A 19,163-nucleotide genomic window follows, 5' to 3' on the forward strand; every position below is an offset into this window, starting at 1 on the left:
TGCAATTATCTTTAATTAAAATACTGCAAAACTACCCTGCTGTAGGCCATTGCTTAGAAAAAAGTTTCTCTTTCAAATGTATTTATGCATCAGTCTAATCAAATAAGCAAATTTGTGTCATTGATCATGTGAACTCGTTTTTGGACGGTAACCACACAAAGAGTCTTTTGTTTTTAAATATGAGTTTTATAATTTAATTAGAAATAATACATGTTTAACAGCCTAAATATTAAATATTTAAGGTATCTATCCCTGCAGCCGGAACCAGAAGAGATCTGTCATCATTTGCCATAAATGGGCATGTAAGTGTGACGCATTTGTTCAGCTGGGTTTTTATTGGCTGTGACTTTATCGCAGAACTCGCTGTGATTGGACAATCGTTTAACCCATATAAACTGGCGCTTCATGTTACAAAGTATGGTTTGGTGTTATTATTACATTAGTTATACATTAAGCTAACTATAAAGTGTCTCTATAATGTGAGAAATTACTCCTTTACCGAGATCCTAACCCTAACCCTAAGCATGTCTGCACATTTCAATGAACTACAGAACAATGCTTCCTGTTCCACTGATAGAATGACAGAGATATGTGGGTAATGTAGTTTAAAACGTTTAGTAATAAAACAATAAATGTTAAATAAATTATATATTTAATGGACAACTGGATATCTAAATTTGTTCATTGTGCAAACCTTTATGACATATATGAGGGACAGGCTGAAATTTGATATTTTACTGTGAGCACTTTAAAAATAACCTTTATGCCAGCTTTCCATATATATCTGAAAACTGTGGCCAACATTATTTATTATACATAGCATAAGCAGTCGTCCTGCGGATTTTCTCTTTGATACACTAACCGGACTTCGAGTTACAGCCATTTGAAATGTGCATTTGTTTGCTCTTCTGGGGGCCATTGCTGGGCCCCTGGGGGTGGAGGGGCAGTATAATCTACACAGATCTACACACACTATTACTATTACACAAGGGTAATGCACCATTCAATAAAAAAATTAAAAAAAACAGTGCCAACATTTCCTTTTCACCCCCTCTTGCTGCTTATATGCCTGACATCAGTGATATATGCTTTCATTCGAAAAGCAGTTGTAGATGTGCTAGAATGATCAACATGGATCATCTTCAATTAAGTTTTAAGTATTTATAGCAAGATAGCCCACTGGAGCCTCTTGTTATTCACATAGCTTCCTTTTATTTCACTGCAAACTGGCATACATGCAAGTATGTGTAACTTTTGTTGCATTGTTGTCCCAAATATCATTAACCAGATCTACATTTTTTATGTCCCAAGTAAAAGAATCATGGTCATTAATTATATGTAGTAATTTATAAGTTATTAATTATATGTAGGCCTAGTTATTTTTTAATGAATTAAACTAAAGAAATAAGAAATTAAAATTTCTCAAATAAAAATGTCTATTTACTGTACCAAACACCACTTTCAAAACACAATAGTCGTCACCATACTTTATTAAACAACACTTTATTGGAGGACACAGAATAAAGTTGATAAAGTAGCATAAAGACAAATGAGATTCAAGATAAATAAAAATGTGTCTTCAAAAATACATTAACATCATAATAGTCCACTCACAGCTGCTGAAGCCATAAAATTAGTGCCAGAGAATCATATTCAGTCACCTACAGAAAACAGATTTGATATTGTGTTGGAAAATAATGATTCATTATCACAGCTAAACTGGTTTCTTGCTCTTCCCTGAACATGTCTCTATCGTGTTTGTGTTCTTCTTCCTCGTCTAAACAGCTTGTTCAGTTGAAGAACAGAAGATGTGATCACTGATGTGGTGTAGCTTTTCTCAGCCAGAGGAAGAAGTCTCAACATCCCATTGTCAGGCGTTCTCCAGTCCTGGTCTGAAAGTAAAACAGAAACCATTCAAATAAAGTTGTTTAATGGACAGTCGGGTCAGCTTATGTTCTGCGTTATTTAAAGCAGTGATGGTTTACTCTGGCCCTCAGCGTCCACTGTCCTGCAGATTTAGCTCCGAACTCAAACCCTCCTGCCTATTGTCTAGAAGTAAACCTGAAGACTTTGGTTAAAATTTTCAGATGTGCTCGATTAGGGTTGGAGGTTAACTCTTAATTAACCTCAAAAAGTAGAATGCAAAGGGCCAGAGTTGCCTGTTCCTTACATAAATTTACAAAGCAGCAGTCAGTACATTATATAATATACACATTGAAGTATTATATATATATATATATATATTGGAGCACATAATATAAGCTAAGCACTGAACAAAAACAGTTTTACCCATATCAACAGCAACCTATTTTAAAAGATCTTTAAGAAAGGCATGGTCTCTTTTGAGCCTTTGCCAGTGATGCTTGATTTCTTTCCAGACAACATACTCTTCTGTCACTTGTTTCAAGAGCTTCACATTATCAAAAACCAAGTGAAAATCTGTACAATGTAAAATTGTCAACATCAAATTATGTACTACATTTTACAGCATTGTTTCAATTCAAGACATACCAATGGACTCGCTCACTTTTCTGTCTTCTTTGGGCACCAGATGTTCCTTCCTTACCCGAAACAAAGGACTTATTCGATTAGCTTGCGTTGATATAAGGACTGGTCTTCCTTCTCTGCTGTAAAACAAGAAAGTCTCGACTTACTCTATGTGCAATTACTATTGTTCCTGAAACATAAATTAAGACAGTATTAAATAAGTTAATTTACCATATGATTCAGGAGAGAACATTTGATGAGTAAATACTGATTGCAATATTCTAGAAACTTCACCTGGGAAGGGCTGATCACGGCAAGATTCGCTGCGACTCACTAGTAGCTCTTGTAATGGTTGGCTCCTAAAAGAGCTGTTGAGTTTGATATTGTAGAGCTTTAAAAAAAAGGACTAAGTAATCCTGCAAAACAGAAAGGAAGGTAATTTTAATACATTACTTGCAAATAGTCAGTTTATAACTGTAGGATATGTTTTCTGTAAAGAGTGTTGCATAATTAAATGTTAAAAGCATTTTTATGTTATAAGTTCACTGATATGTGGGCATTTCTATGAATAAAAGTATGTCTTTAATAGCAAGCAATAATCATATGAAAATGATTTACATGCAAACGGGACAGTTATCAGCAGTGTAACTGATCTGATTATGACAAAATAATCGAGTATCTGATGTCATGTGACAAGTCAGATAAGCTTTTCCACTCTTGCAAACAGAGGTAGGTTATGAGGTGTGGAGAGACATCATGTATCACTGGAACATGAACAGACGGGGACCAATTTGCAATTAATATAAACTTTCTGACAGTGTGTGTGACATCCGTCAACTTTCCAAGAAGTGGCGCAACTGATTTACAAATATCGCAATAAATATGTACAGGAATTGAGGCAGTAGCCAATGACAGCACTAGAAGTAAAAGCTGCAGGATTGTGTACGAGTATACAAATATGTACGAGTATCGTACGAATTTGACAACTTGTTAAATCTTGTGAATTATTAAGACTTTCAGACTATGTTTGTACTGATTGGGCTATGGGTTTTGTGAGAAAAGTTTTAAGAAACAACAAACGCTTGATAAAATGTTTGATTTAGGGTTCAAACCAACACATACATACCATTGTGAATATTTGCCTTTGCAGCTTTCCGTCTCCTCCGTTTACTTCTCCTCAAACAATAATGGGCTGACTGAGTCCGAAAGGCCCTTTTAGTCTTTTCAGCTGAAAAAAGAGAAAAGAAAATATCATTATGTATAATATATAGGATTATTTAAAGGAAAAAGTACTGATTTACCTTACAAATATTGGATGTTACATTATAAAGCGTTAAAAGCATGGCAAGTGTTGTGGTTAATATGCATTTACAACAAATATCACTTTAAAACTATCAATACAGAGGTAAAAGCATGGTAAGTTTTGTGGTTACTGTCCTTTTACCACACCCTATCACAGTAAAACTAGGGTTACTGTGGTAAAAGCATGGTAAGTGTTGTTTTTACTGTGCTTCTACTACAAATACAACTTTGGAACTAATTGTACTATTTTTAATCTGATATATCTAAGCCTATAGCACGTCACGTGACAGGCAGTGTTTAATCATTTTGAATTAGAAAGCAATGAAACGCAAAGTCTCCGTGGAAATGACAGATATATTTGGCAGATTAATATGGACAAACAGAAAAGACATTATATCACACATTATTAGGACAGCGTATTTAGGTATTTATTTACTATGCTACTTACCAACAGCTGACACACGTGAACTGATGCCAAATATCGCGATGTGTTCGGAACGAGACTTCTTCAGCGCGATTTCCTACTAATAAAATATCATTTTAAAAATATCAATAAACAGCAAAACTATCCAGCTTCCCTGGCAATAAGACCAAAATAATAACATTAAAAAAATACATAAACCACGATAAGATCTCGTGAATAAATGTTGATTAAACAGCTTCTCTGCTGCAGCCGACACAGGCAGAAATAATCGAGCTGTGATCACGAAAGACGAAAAATGGCACGAATCAATAGATTAAATTACGTGACCATACCACGAACGTTGGAGTTATCCGTGGTCTCACCACAGACTCAATCCGTGCTCCTATCACAGATTTTAGATCTGACTATAGCCAAGCGAGCAATAGGTGTAAAACGCCATCAAACTGGATTTTATGATGACAGGACAAGACAAAATTGCAACACAGTCGACATAAAGCTTTCAAGTGTCTAAACAAGTGAGCAACATCACACCATCCAGTGAGTGAGGTCAGTTCTCTGTCATTGAAACGAATATCCGTGTGTGGACCACGGAAGATGAGTGTCATTGACTTGCGAGTTGGAGTTATCCGTGGTCTCACCACAGACTCAATCCGTGCTCCTACCACAGATTTTAGATCTGACTATAGCCAAGCGAGCAATAGGTGTAAAACGCCATCAAACTGGATTTTATGATGACAGGACAAGACAAAATTGCAACACAGTCGACATAAAGCTTTCAAGTGTCTAAACAAGTGAGCAACATCACACCATCCAGTGAGTGAGGTCAGTTCTCTGTCATTGAAACGAATATCCGTGTGTGGACCACGGAAGATGAGTGTCATTGACTTGCGAGTTGGAGTTATCCGTGGTCTCACCACAGACTCAATCCGTGCTCCTACCACAGATTTTAGATCTGACTATAGCCAAGCGAGCAATAGGTGTAAAACGCCATCAAACTGGATTTGATGATGACAGGACGAGACAAAATGTCAAGTTAATTACATGCCATTGCAACACAGTCGACCTAAAGCTTATAAGTTCCTAAACAAGCCAGCAACATTACAACGTCCATGAGTGAGGTCAGGTTGTTGAGGTCCGTGGTGCCATCACGGGACTTTGGTTAGGCTAACTGAAACAAACCGAAATTTTATGATGACAGGACAATGCAATAGCTACAATAACAGTCAGGTTAACGTCATTATGGCATTTGATGTTGGAAAAGTTCACAAATACTTCAAATGTTGCGTTTCCAAATGAGAAAGCACGTCGATTGAGTGAGATCTGTACTCCGTCATTGAAACGGGTATCCGTGTGTGGACCACGGAAGGTCAGTGTCATTGACTTGCGTTGGAGTAATATCCGTGGCCGAATCACGGAATTTGGGGCGATTCCGTGATGGCTGCACGGATTTTGAGTTAAGGACCCGTGGACATTTCACGGAATCCTGTGAGACCAGGTTGCGTAAAACACACACACAAACACACACAAACAAACAAAAACACACACACACACACACACACACTTTACAAGTCCTGAGTCCGTCTTATGGTGTGTTTCAGATGCTGTCTTCTGTGAAAGACAACGGCAGCAGAGAGCGACGGCAGCGAACATTGCTCTCTGCTGCCTATGTCTTTCACAGAAGACAGTGAGACAGGTTTACTGACTGCAGACTGAGACTTGCAGGTTTACTACAAGAGCCCAACTAAAGCAAACACTGATCACCACAATGGTGACACTTCAAATTAAACAAATATCAACATCTAAACCTCTGTTAATTCTCACTAAGATCATCTGACAGCAATAGTCAAAGTAATTATGTCTAAATGAGACCATAAATGATGTTGAAATATGGCCACAGTGACCACATCTGAACTAGTTTTAACTTTCTACGAAGGTTCGATGAACGTCTAGATATCGGACGTGCAGAACACGTCAAAAAAAGACGTCATAAAAACTTTCACTCTGGCTCCTCAGTGGACGTCTTTTCAACGTCCGACTTTTGTGACAAAGACATTGAAAAGACGTGTTTTGGACATCATTTTGCTTAGTGGGTGATGCAGCATTAACTTCCCTTTCAGAGTCATGTTATTTCTGTAATGAATTGTGTGTGAGCTGAATCATGTGATCAGACGTCTGACGCTCAGACTGAAGAGTCAGTTTGTGGTTGTGGGTTGTTGTTTTTCTCTTTGCAAGTGTGTGTGTGTGTGTGTTAACATTTGATTGTCTCTGTTTTTCTCTTTATCAAGCAAAACCCTTTAAGTTTCGAAACTTCAGTTGCACACAAACCACAAACCTCATCTTCAGTTCCCAGCATGCATCAGGCTGCGGCTTCTGCCCACGGTTTCCCGCTCATCAAGAGGAAGGTGAGACAGAAACTGTGTTTGTTTTGCTGTTGGAGTGAATGATGCTTCATAATGACGATTAGAGACCTTCACTTCAAACTACAAACTCACAGTACAAGACAGAGAAATAAGAAAAATACTTTAATTCAGTAGTTCTTTTGTGATTTCTGTTAGCAAACTGATCAGTTTCTCTATATAACCATATTTAAAATCATTAATTTTAGATTTGTTACAAACCTGTAGTGAACTTGAGTGTTTTAATTCAGTTTAATGCACTTTTTTTTTTTTATGTAAAACTATGTGAAATATGTCCAAACCTTAAATGATTTTGACATTAACACACATTAATAATGTACAAATCTAACACAGGATCACAAACACAATATTCCCATCTGCTCCATTGTCAAGTCAAGTCACCTTTATTTATGATTGTTTCAAAGCAGCTTTACAGTGATAACAGGAAAATAATTCAGCGATGCAAACAGAGTTCAGTTCGGCTGTACAGCAGCTCTTAATGAAAATAGTGTCATTGATCAGCTGATATTTTTGATTATTTTCAATACTTTAGGATTGAGTCTTCTTCTCTGTCTCACCATCAGATGTTTGAGTCTCTGTTCTCTGACTGAAGGATGATTGATTGTGTGTTCAGGTGAGCACAGACACACTCGTGTCAGAGAAGGAGGTGTGTGAGGAGTAGAAGGAGCTGGAGGAGCGTCTGCTGAAGCTGGAGAAGAGAGGAGTGCAGCTGGAGAGAGAGATGAGGAGACGAACAGATGGTGAGAAACATGCTATAATCTCCTCACACAACAACACACGCTAATGGTAATGCTAACAGACAAACATACAGCAACAGCTAATATAGAGGATGTGTCACTGCTAGTCTTCAATAATCATCAGATCAGCAGGACTGAAGCTTGTATGTTTGTTTCAGAGAATCTTCTAGTCGACTGGTTCATTCTGATTCATAAGAAGAACATGTTAGTGCGCAGAGATGCCGAACTGGTGTATATATGAGTACACACACACACACAGGTACATTTTACATGCTTTTTTATTAATAATGTCTTTCCATAGACATAATGGTTTTATATTGAAGTAACTATTTTCTCTAACCCCCCCAAAAATCTAAACCTTGTTTATGTATTTTTTTTTCCAATAAAACATTGTTTAGCCTTTTGAATTATAAGGATGTTATTTGCATGTTTAGCATTTGAATTAACATGTTCTAAAATTTGCATGTAGGAATTTTTAGTGAGGCCAAATTTTACAGATTGATGCATGTCAAAACAATAACAAATGCAGATCATGTGTACAGTGGGTACGGAAAGTATTCAGACCCACTAGAATTTTTCACTCTTTGTTAAATTGCAGCCATTTGCTAAAATCATTTTTCCTCATTATTGTACACACAGCACCCCATATTGACAGAAAAACACAGAATTCTTGACATTTTTGCACATTTATTAAAAAAGAAAAACTGAAATATCACATGGTCCTAAGTATTCAGACCCTTTGCTTAGTATTTAGAAGCACCCTTTTGATCTAATACAGCCATGAGTCTTTTTGGGAAAGATGCAACAAGTTTTTCACGCCTGGATTTGGGTATCCTCTGCCATTCCTCCTTGCAGATCCTCTCCAGTTCTGTCAGGTTGGATGGTAAACGTTGGTGGACAGACATTTTCAGGTCTCTCCAGAGATGCTCAATTGGGTTTAAGTCAGGGCTCTGGCTGGGCCATTCAAGAACAGTCACGGAGTTGTTGTGAAGCCACTCTTTCGATATTTTAGCTGTGTGTGTTTAGGGTCATTGTCTTGTTGGAAGGTGAACCTTCGGCCCAGTCTGAGGTCCAGAGCACTCTGGAGAAGGTTTTCGTCCAGGATATCCCTGTACTTGGCCGCATTCATCTTTCCCTCGATTGCAACCAGTCATCCTGTTCCTGCAGCTGAAAAACACCCCCACAGCATGATGCTGCCACCACCATGCTTCACTGTTGAGACTGTATTAGACAGGTGATGAGCAGTGCCTGGTTTTCTCCACACATACCACTTAGAATTAAGGCCAAAAAGTTCTATCTTGGTCTCATCAGACCAGAGAATCTTATATATCACCATCTTGGAGTCCTTCAGGTGTGCTTTCATGTGTCTTGCACTGAGGAGAGGCTTCCGTCGGGCCACTCTGCCATAAAGCCCTGACTGGTGGATGGCTGCAGTGATGGTTGACTTACTACAACTTTCTCCCATCTCCCGACTGCATCTCTGGAGCTCAGTGATCTTTGGGTTCTTCTTTACCTCTCTCACCAAGGCTCTTCTCCCCCGATAGCTCAGTTTGGCCGGACGGCCAGCTCTAGGAAGGGTTCTGGTCGTCCCAAACATCTTCCATTTAAGGATTATGGAGGCCACTGTGCTCTTAGGAACCTTAAGTGCAGCAGAAATTTTTTTGTAACCTTGGCCAGATCTGTGCCTTGCCACAATTCTGTCTCTGAGCCCCTCAGGCAGTTCCTTTGACCTCATGATTCTCATTTGCTCTGACATGCACTGTGAGCTGTACGGTCTTATATAGACAGGTGTGTGGCTTTCCTAATCAAGTCCAATCAGTATAATCAAACACAGCTGGACTCAAATGAAGGTGTAGAACCATCTCAAGGATGATCAGAAGAAATGGACAGCACCTGAGTTAAATATATGAGTGTCACAGCAAAGGGTCTGAATACTTAGGACCATGTGATATTTCAGTTTGTCTTTTTTAATAAATGTGCAAAAATGTCAACAATTCTGTGTTTTTCTGTCAATATGGGGTGCTGTGTGTACAATAATGAGGAAAAAATGAATGAATTTAAATGATTTTAGCAAATGGCTACAATATAACAAAGAGTGAAAAATTTAAGGGGCTCTGAATACTTTCCGTACCCACTGTGTGTGTGTGTGTGTGTGTGTGTGTGTGTGTGTGTGTGTGTGTGTGTGTGTGTGTGTGTGTGTGTGTGTGTGTGTGTGTGTGTGTGTGTGTGTGTTCAGGTTGAGACAGCATCGTCTGGAGCAGCACCAGACTGATGTAGAGTTTGAGCTCAGGTGCCTCTTCAACAAACCAGGTGACAAACTGAATCAATCATGTTTCTTAATGTGAATGTTTGTTTTGATGATGGTTAATATGGACTGGCATGGATTCTTCTAATCTCTGATATCAAATATTCAAATGAACAGATGTAGATGATGATACTATCATATAAATGTCTCGAAAAAGACAATCAACACTGAGATTTTCTTGTTTTCCAGTGCAAATATCTGAATATTCTTAATTCAAGACACCGTAATGTAATGTCTGTCTGTTCTCTGTGCTTTTGTTGTGTAGTCTTTTAGTTTGTAGTCTTCTTCAATTCTTCTTCTTCTTCTTCTTCTTCGGTAGATTTTATTGGCAGCTTGCAAACATAGTGCGTCTTCTTCAATTCCTGTTTCCCCTTCTTAGGGTGTATTCACACCTGCCTCGTTTGGTTCGATTGAATCGAACTCTAGTTCGTTTCCCCCCTTGGTGCGGACCTTTTGGGCAGGTGTGAATACAGCAATCGAACTCGAACCCAGCTGAAGAGGTGGTCTCGGTACGGTTCCAAATGAACTCTGGTACGGTTCGTTTACGGTGTGAACATGAACCGACCCAACTGCAGAAAACTGCGTCTTTTTATTTGACTGCTCTTATGAGGATACTTAACAAAACGGACATTTTGGCATAATGGTGTCTAAAGCGAGCGAGCAAGAGCACGCGCACGGCAGAGAGAGGGAGCGAGAGACCTTGCATGTGTGTGTGTCGTGCCTCAGGAAGCGCATGTAAAGACCCAAGTCAGTGCGGGCGGGCTTTTATCTATACCATATAGTTTCTTCATATTGCGTTTGTAGAGAATAACACCAAATCAGTAAAATAACAAATATTACATTACGAAATATCTCCATGCTGAGCCTGTTTGTGCACTTCCTGCTTTTCCCTGCTTGAGAATTCCTGTCCAATGAATGGACGACCTTAGCACACGTGTGGTTTGGTTTACACATTTTGGTTCACTTGCAAAAAGAACAGTGTGAAAGCGAACCGTACCAAACAAAAAAAAATCAACATTCTATTTGGTCCGGACCAAAGCAAGTGAACTATCGGACTTTCCTGGTGTGAATACACCCTTAGTCTCTTAATTGTTTCCATGTGTGTCTTGTTAGTCTATTTGTCCCTGTGTATTTAAGCCCTTGTGTTTCCAGTGTTCATTGTCAGATCTTGTCCTTCTATAGATTTCATGTTGGTGTGCTCATTTTAGTTTCTTTTGTTTCTCTTTTTCCTTGTTTTATTATTAAACAAATCTTCACTTGCATCCAGCTCTCCCTCACCAAATTGTTATAGAAGACCATATCCACAAATATGTATCCAGCAGTTCAGCTTTTTGTCTTGAAGACAAGGTGATTTGACTGATGTCGAATACAGTTTTAAGTTTTGTAAAACTAGCTGTTTCTCTGGACTAGCATAACTTGATGTTGAATAACTTGTACTGGATTGACACCAAGTCCCAAGTCCACTGGTTCCATGTCTAGTGGTTCCAAGTCCAGTAGTCCCAAATTCAGTGGTCCCATGTGGTTGTCCCAAGTCCACTGGTCCAAAGTATATGGGTCCCAAGTCCACTGGTCCCAAGTCCAGTGGTTCCAAGTACAGTAGTCCCAAATCCAGTGGTCCCATGCTTGGTTGTCCCAAGTCCACTGGTCCCAAGTCCACTGGTCTCAAGTCCACTGGCTCCAAGTCCACTGGCTCCAAGTCAACTGGTTCCAAGTCTACTGCTCCCAAGTCCACTGGTCCCTGTGCTCTCTAGGCTGGCAGTCTCACCTTATTTTGATCAATTTATCATTTAACAATATTGAAATAAAGTTCAGAGTTCAGGGAAGAAGGAGGTAGGAACCTACAAACGATGAACTGTAATGCAAATAATGCCCTGGTCCCTCATGGATGACTGCCACATATAAATATAATAAAGCACAACGTAAATATTCCAGGCCTGGTTCTCTCTCGTCTTACACTGTCATCCCTCCTCCTTTCATCCTTCCGGTGTGTCAAACAGGTGTCGTTCATTAACATTCGCTTCACTGGCCACGCTCCACTCCCACGGCTCTCTGCCCTGCTTCACTCCACAAAGACTTCTTAACTAAAATAAAAGTATAATATATATATATATATATATATATATATATATATATATATATATATATATATATATATCTTGATTTATGAAAGTTTAGATAATTCTACTGGAATAAAAAAGTCAGAAAAACACTTTTTTCAGTGTATGAAATTAAGTATAAAGTGTCTGTAGTTTATAGCTTCTGATGAATGTGTGTGTGATTGTCCAGAACAAGACTGGAGCTCTGATGACAGACAGCGGGAACATCAGCTCATGTCACACCTGCTGTCAATCATCCAGCAGAGGAATGACATCATCAGCAGCCTGGATCTGGACAGACTGAGGTCAGAGGTCACCTGACCCCAGCAGTGTGAGGTCACATGATGATTATGTGTTCTTGATGGATGTGTTGTGTTCTTCATCAGGGAAGAGGAGGAGGACATGATGATGTCTGCTGTGATCCAGAGGACAGGTGAGAAACGGCCCTCATCACATTCAGTGTTTTCAATTTAGTGTTTTAAGACTGTCTCTCTCTCTCTCTAGACCTCCTGGCACAGACGGACAAACAGCTGGACAAATTCAACCGGAAGTGTAAAGGCCTTCAGATGTTCAAGACGTCCAGCTGTAAAACTAAAAACAGCAGCAGAAAGAAAAGCAGCTGAAGGAGAGAAAGAGACTGTAGATTGGGGGTCTCAAACTCAGATCCTTGAGGGCCACTGTCCTCCAATCCCAATCAAGCACACCTGAAACAGTTCCTGGTAGTTAAAGCTAAACTCTGCAGGATGGTTGTCCTCAGAGCTGGTCCTTCACACGTGTGCTGTAGATGTGTATTAAGCAGACAGTCTACTAATACTCTAGTGACAGTTAGTTGACATGTAGCTGCAAAGTTACTTATAGTTAGTAGAATGCCCAAAGTGGACTATCGAAATAAAGTGTCATCAATACCTTTTCTAACTTTATAAAGATCCATCTATATATTTTATACAGTAAAGAATATGCAGTGTTATTTCACATTTGATTATTTTATTCAAATTTCTGTACCTTACAACTACTGTTAAAACTCTGAAAACACTGTTGATTTCATTTGTCGCCTTTCTTTGTTCTATTGTATTTATTTCTGCTATTTGTAATTTTATTATTTGTTCTTATTTTATTACTGACTGCTTACTTGTCTTTAGTAATGTTTTAAATTCACATTAATTAGGCGAGTAGTTTTTCTGTAGCATCAAAATTGTAATAGAGAATTGTGATATTTCACTGATATCTAAACATTTGAACCACTGAGCCAATCCTCAGCACTGAGCTCTGCTGGAGCTGCTTTAGATATGTGATGTGCTATTAAATGAAAGATGAAATATCATAGAGCAATATAACAAACAGTGAAAGTAACAAAAGCTCAAACTTTTAGCAGGCTTAATTAGGCATGAAAATAACTAAATGAAATATATATATATATATATATATATATATATGAACAAATTAAGCCAACTAATGACAATGACAAATGCAGCGATAATACAGGTATCGGTATCTGGAAGTACCAACAATAAAAGTTTCGGTATCGGACTCATTCTGGTAAAAATGGTATGTGTTCATAACTAATTTTAAATAAAGAGATATTCACTGGATCAACAACTACACAGTAACCACCTGTTAAATAAAGCAACATACAGCATATCATCAATGTTTCTTGTTCTTCTCCTGGACGGAAGCACAGGCTCTACTCTTCAGCAAAATGGTGACCCAAAAAAACTAAATTATACGGTAAACTTCTAGCAACAGTGTTGTCAGTATATACCTGTTTAATAGCTTACAGTGTATTACTGTTAGAATAAACTTCGTAGGTGTATCTTTTTATCTTACACTGTTAACCCTTTCAACCCCGCAGGAAAATCCTCTAGGGTCCACATTACAAAGAGTAAAAGTAACATTAGCCGCGTTTCCATTACCCTTCAAATTGCGCAAATTGAAATTGCGAATTGAAAATACGCTCAATGGAAACACGTCAATTTCACAAAAACTCCCATTTGTCGCAAAAAAGTTTTTACGCTCGCATGAAGTGGTTTTTCAGGCAATTCGAAAAAGGAATATTTCGCAAAACTGCAATGGAAACAGTTTTTGCGCATTTACAGTCACCTGACTTAGAAGACGCAGTGTTTTTGAGGTCCATCATGTATATCTACGCAAATAGGCCTAATAATAATTTTATATTATTTTATTATAACATTTAATAGGCTATATTTAGAAGAGCTTTTATGCAAAAAAAGAACAAAGCTGAGTGTGGAGCGCGCACTGCATGGCACGGAGGCGCGGGCGCGAACACTTGCATTTTCCTATCAACAGTGGAAACAACTTAAAAATACTCAATCATTTCTGGTCATACAGAAAATAATAATACATTATTCTCAACTACTTTTATTTATGTAAACTCACAATAACAATAAAACTTTGGGCTTTTGTAAAATAAAATAAAACAATCAGACGCACTTTCATGATCTCCATAAACTGGAGCGCGAGAACTGAAACAAAATATAGCCTATGTAGGCTAAAGCTTGAAATGTCCACTTTAAAACGAACAAATTCGAATCGAAAGCTAATACCTTCTGATTTTGTAATTCGTATGAAAGGTGCATTTCTCTCTAAATGCGCATTTGCTTAACAGCGGAGATGTGATTTTAGCCGACACTTAGAAAACAATAGTTTATTAATAATATTAATGGCTCTTCTCATTCAGCACTGCGGGAAAAACATAAATTCCAGGTTCTAATTTGGCCTTAGAAAACCAGTAAAATTGACATGTTTTCCATATTAATTTGTGAATATTTTAAATGTTTAATAAAGGGGCAAAAAGTCATAAACAAAAATCTGAAAATTCGTTGATATTTACTTTTTTGCGCAGCAGCTGGTGTAGCCATGCAGTTCAAATAAAAATGTTGGTGTTCAACTTTGCGTTTTAAAAAGACAACAACCGTTCATTTTTCGTTTTTCAATTAGACTACGGGTTAAAAAAAGGAAAAACGAATGGACACAAAAGTAGCCTACATGGATCGTTTGGACAGAATACGAGACAGAGTTCTTTATTAAATTCATAAAATAAACAATAATTAGACTATAGGAATACTGGATTCTAAATCTCAAAGAAATGCCATCAAAACCTCGGAGCAGAAATGAGGGCGAAACACCCAGAAACTCCATGTGTCGTTCGCATTATAAGGGTCTTTCCCTGCCATTAATGCTTGGATAACACGCCACGTCTCCTTCCATTAATAATAATAATAATGTCTAATTCGGTGGCTGTGATATTATATAAACCAACGTCCATTGGCGTGATTTTTGGAATGACTTATCTCGAGAGAAAAAAGAACGTTTTAGTCGCATAACATCGGTTAATGGAAACGCCGTCATTTCGCAATAGTGTTTTATCGATATTTAGATAATAGCGCAAAACATTTGCGCAAATCTGTAATAGAAACGCGGCTACTGACACAGTGTTGCCGTGAGATAATTAATTGAATATCTAAGTGATTGTTGAGCATTAGTTATGAACAGTGTTGGGAGTAACGCGTTACAAAAGTAATTAATTACTGTAATGCATTGCTTTTTGCTGTAACGCGGTAATGTAAGGCATTACAGGGGGAAAAAAAGTAATATTTTACTCGGTACAAATGTCAGTAACGCGCGTTACAAGCATTGTTAGTTAACCTGGAATAAAGTGGTAGGTTTTTTTTTTCTTCATACAAATTCGCCAAAATCACCGCGAGATCAGCAGAGGAGAAACGTCCACGCAAAATGTTTCACTTCCTGTACGTTAATCAGAGCCGAGATGAGTGAGCCTGCAGCGGATAGTACATTCTCAACAGCGAGAGAGGGAGTTTCCTGCTTACCAGTCGCAGTGGTCCAGCGCCGTTTCCATGGCAACTCTGCGCCACGGCCGCTCCAGTGTTTGAAAGCGACATGAATGTTCAAAGTTCACGCGCACGGCCATTGATTAAACCACGTCAAAATCATGCAGCATTTACAAACATCTAGAATTAGAACATTACTTAAATAAAAATCTCATTAATATTAAATTATACATTTAAAACTGATTTTGGAGATCTATGACTCGTTCATAGACCAAATGGCCTATGCCCACACTACTGCAGTCACTCACAATAATAATTAAAATAAAATAAAAATATTTGGCTTAGTTATTATTCATTAGTTAATTTTATTTTTGCTAAAGTTTAAGCCTAAAGTTTACCCCGGGCTTAAAGTAAAAAGATGTCTGTACCATGCGTCCATGCAAAGTACCATGGTAATATTTGAGGTACCATGGTTATATCTGAGGTAGTATGTACCATGGTAATATGTACGGCAGAATGTACCATGGTTATATCTGAGGTACTAGGGCATGTACCATGGTAAATCTGAGGTACCATACTGTACCATAGTAACATACTGTACAGTATAGTACTTCAGATATTATCATGGTACCATGATAATATCTGAAGTACTATAAAATATGTACCATGGTTATATCTGAGGTACTATGGTATGTACCATGGTAGGTGCCATGGTAAATCTGAGGTACCATACTATGTACCATAGTAACATCTACAGTACCATGCAATGTACCATGGTACCATGATAATATCTGAAGTACTATATAGTATGTACCATGGTTAGATGTAAGGTACCATGGTACTACTATGGTATACCATGGTATGTACTATAGTACATCATGGTAAAATTTCTTATGGGCCAAGCTCAGTCGGATACCACATCACCTTCTACTGGATGTGTAATGAGCTAATTGAGCATCATACGCTACATTTAGATTGCCAAATCCATATTTGCAGTTATTTTGGTGAGAGTAACTTCAAAGTAATGCAATAGTAGTGTAATGCCTTACATTTTAAATACAGTAATATTGTAATGTAACGAATTACTTTGAAATGACAGTAACAAGTAATAAATAACGCATTACAGTTTCGAAGTAACTTGCCCAACACTGGTTATGAACACCTGCTGTTAACAAGCATAATCACTGAAGGAAAGAAAAACAATAAGAACAGAAAAAAGAGAAGAGACACATAGAAACACAACTACAACTGACTTCCAGCCATTACACATTATCACACTACTAGCCAGTTTGACTTTATTTCTGTCATACATCTACAGAAGCTCTTATTGAGAATAAACAGATGTTTAGATATACGCTGATTTCACGCAGCCGTTATTTTGAAATCGAAAGCGAGGCTCCGGTGGGAAGAAAACCGGAAGTGTCGCCTTTAATCACAGGAGAGTCGTGAATGCGATGGCGTATTGTTGTGTTTAATGATGTTGTGTCAATTCTAAAACTGTAAATACATTTCTTTCATACTTTAGACTATATATAGTGAAATTCATTTATAAATAAAATATTTTTTTTTATATAATTCGGAAAGTAAAAAAAGAAGCAGGAATGAACTATATACATATCCTACATTGGATATTAACATCCAAAAGTGTAAATCGCGGCAGCAGCTTCAGGTTGGTAGTCCAAAGGCATTGTTGTTTATCTTTACTTCCGGGGTTTTTACCACCGGAGCCTCGCTTTCGATTTCAAAATGGCGGCTGCGTGAAATCAGCGTATTGATCTTTAATTGTAAATGTTTGGTTAGAGTGTTTGCCTATCAATGTTTGCTTTAGTTGAGTTCTTGACCCTTGACATTTTAAAATCAGTTTGTTTCTCTGACTGAAACAAATTGTGGTTATTGCTGATTATACTGATGATGAGGACATAATCATCATATAGTCTCTTGATTCACTGATCTCATCCAGTTGAATCACTTATCAAAAGTTTTATAGTATCAACAGTAAAAAGAAGTCTATCATATCAGCAGTGTGTGCCATTGATTTATCACTACACTGAGCGCATTCACAACAATCTGGAGCGCAAGCTTATTGTCTCATGATGATGTAGGCCTATGTGAGAGAGCGAACTCACACGTGAGCTGACCCTGTTTGTTTACTACAGAGAGTGAGGTAATTGCGTGTTGTATTGTTCATCAAAGTGGTAGCCTACTTACTTGTGTTTATCCTGGCTGCGGCAACCTATATATAAAAAAAAAAATAATAAGATTGCGTTCACTAGCTAAAGATTAAAATTTCATCTTTTATTATAATTTCATAATTTCATATTATATTATCTGTATTATTGTTCTTTATTAGTAGGCCTATTCATAATCAGTTGTATTACCTTATGAAGTTTAAAATGCATGAGCTAGAATATATATTTTATGAACACGTGTGGGTCCTTCGGGTCCAAATGGACCCGAAGCGTTTAAATAAAAAAATGTTAAAAATCATAGCTTCATCGGAATGGTCCGAGATTTGGTGACTTTGTTGGTACTTGGTATATGAACACCCAAAAAAATTGGGGACAGGATTTGAATAGTCTAAGTGGTTGTAAAAAAAATAGTCACACTCAGGACCTTCGGGTCCAAATGGACCCGCCATAGGAAATGAATGGGAAATTGGCAAAAATGTGAAAATGCAGAGTTTTTTTGTGCGTACAATCTACAAATCAGCCACGATCCAGAAAAAAAGCACACAACAGTGAAGGGGTTAATCTATAAAACATCAAGAGTGCAAAACAGACACATCCACACACACACACACACACACACAAATACAATTTTATACACATACACACTAATAAATTCAGATTACAAAAATCTGTTTTGAATTTTTAAAAATCACAGCTTCATCGGAATGTTCCGAAACTTGGTGACTTTTATGGTATTAGGTATGTGAACACACAAAAAATATTGGGGTCATGATCCAAGCACGTCACACTTCTGCTCTTTGGTCAAAAATGACCCCCATAGGAAATGAATGGGAAATTGTCAAAAATATGAAAACACAGAATTTTTTTGTGCATACAATCTACAAATCAGCCAGGATGCAGAAAAAAAGGACTCAACAGTGAAGGGGAGAATCTCTAAAACATCAAGAGTACAAAAAAAAAACACACACACACACACATTTTTTTTTATAAAAATAAAATAAAAAAATATATATATAAAAAATGTCTATTATATTCAATGGGAAAAAATGGGTCATAATTATTGCATAAATATTAATTAAAATCATAAAATTATCTCAAAACACCAAAAAAGAAAAGAAAAAATATTATAAAAAACAAGTAAAAAAAAAAAATATGATTTTTTATATATATATATTAATCCCGCCCTCCGGGTCCATTTGGACCCGAAGGTCCTGAGTGTGACTGTTAAACGAAGGACCCCAGAGGGTTAAGGATGTCAGTCAGGGAGGGGAGCTGGAGTATGTGTGCAATGCAACATGTCCCACTGATGATGTTACAGTTGGCATATTCTTTAAGTAAAGGAATGTTTTCCACTGATGCAAATGTACCTCTAATGTATACACTGGGGGACAGTTTCTTAA

At 37.6% G+C, this 19,163-nt stretch overlaps 1 protein-coding gene and 1 long non-coding RNA gene across 5 annotated transcripts; one reads left to right on the forward strand and one right to left on the reverse strand.

Annotated features, from left to right (window-relative positions):
* Nucleotides 1-1,499: 1,499 nt before the first annotated feature.
* LOC311087619 lies at nt 1,500-3,875 on the reverse strand. Of its 2 annotated transcripts, none has more exons than XR_014607324.1 (4): nt 3,614-3,875; nt 2,719-2,903; nt 2,528-2,624; nt 1,500-1,892 (listed from the first exon to the last, which is right to left on the reverse strand). It is a non-coding gene; the product is annotated as an uncharacterized lncRNA (long non-coding RNA). The 2 variants fall into 2 exon arrangements; XR_014607325.1 differs by having other exon boundaries at nt 2,528-2,627; nt 3,614-3,872.
* Nucleotides 3,876-6,482: 2,607 nt separating this feature from the next.
* On the forward strand, nt 6,483-13,083 carry micall1b.2 (MICAL like 1b, duplicate 2). 3 transcript variants are annotated; one of them, XM_084120846.1, is made up of 7 exons: nt 6,483-6,615; nt 7,244-7,370; nt 7,526-7,604; nt 9,604-9,677; nt 11,959-12,073; nt 12,155-12,201; nt 12,273-13,083. In XM_084120846.1, the coding sequence occupies exons 2-7, from the start codon at nt 7,352-7,354 to the stop codon at nt 12,389-12,391; spliced, it is 453 nt and encodes a 150-aa protein (XP_083976972.1). In that variant the 5' UTR covers nt 6,483-6,615; nt 7,244-7,351; the 3' UTR covers nt 12,392-13,083. The 3 variants fall into 3 exon arrangements, with proteins under 3 accessions (XP_083976972.1, XP_083976973.1, XP_083976974.1); XM_084120847.1 differs by lacking the exon at nt 6,483-6,615 and having other exon boundaries at nt 7,245-7,370; nt 7,526-7,626; XM_084120848.1 differs by lacking the exons at nt 6,483-6,615; nt 7,244-7,370 and having other exon boundaries at nt 7,555-7,596.
* The last annotated feature ends 6,080 nt before the right edge of the window (nt 13,084-19,163 follow it).

This window comes from Abramis brama (assembly GCF_963993115.1).
Source record: "Abramis brama genome assembly, chromosome: 1".
Classification (NCBI taxonomy): domain Eukaryota; kingdom Metazoa; phylum Chordata; class Actinopteri; order Cypriniformes; family Leuciscidae; genus Abramis; species Abramis brama.

Coding starts and splice junctions, on each gene's coding strand:
- micall1b.2 (XM_084120846.1), top strand. Junction 7,605..9,603: donor GATGCCGAACTGGTGTATAT/ATGAGTACACAC, acceptor GTGTGTGTTCAG/GTTGAGACAGCATCGTCTGG. Junction 12,202..12,272: donor TGCTGTGATCCAGAGGACAG/GTGAGAAACGGC, acceptor CTCTCTCTCTAG/ACCTCCTGGCACAGACGGAC.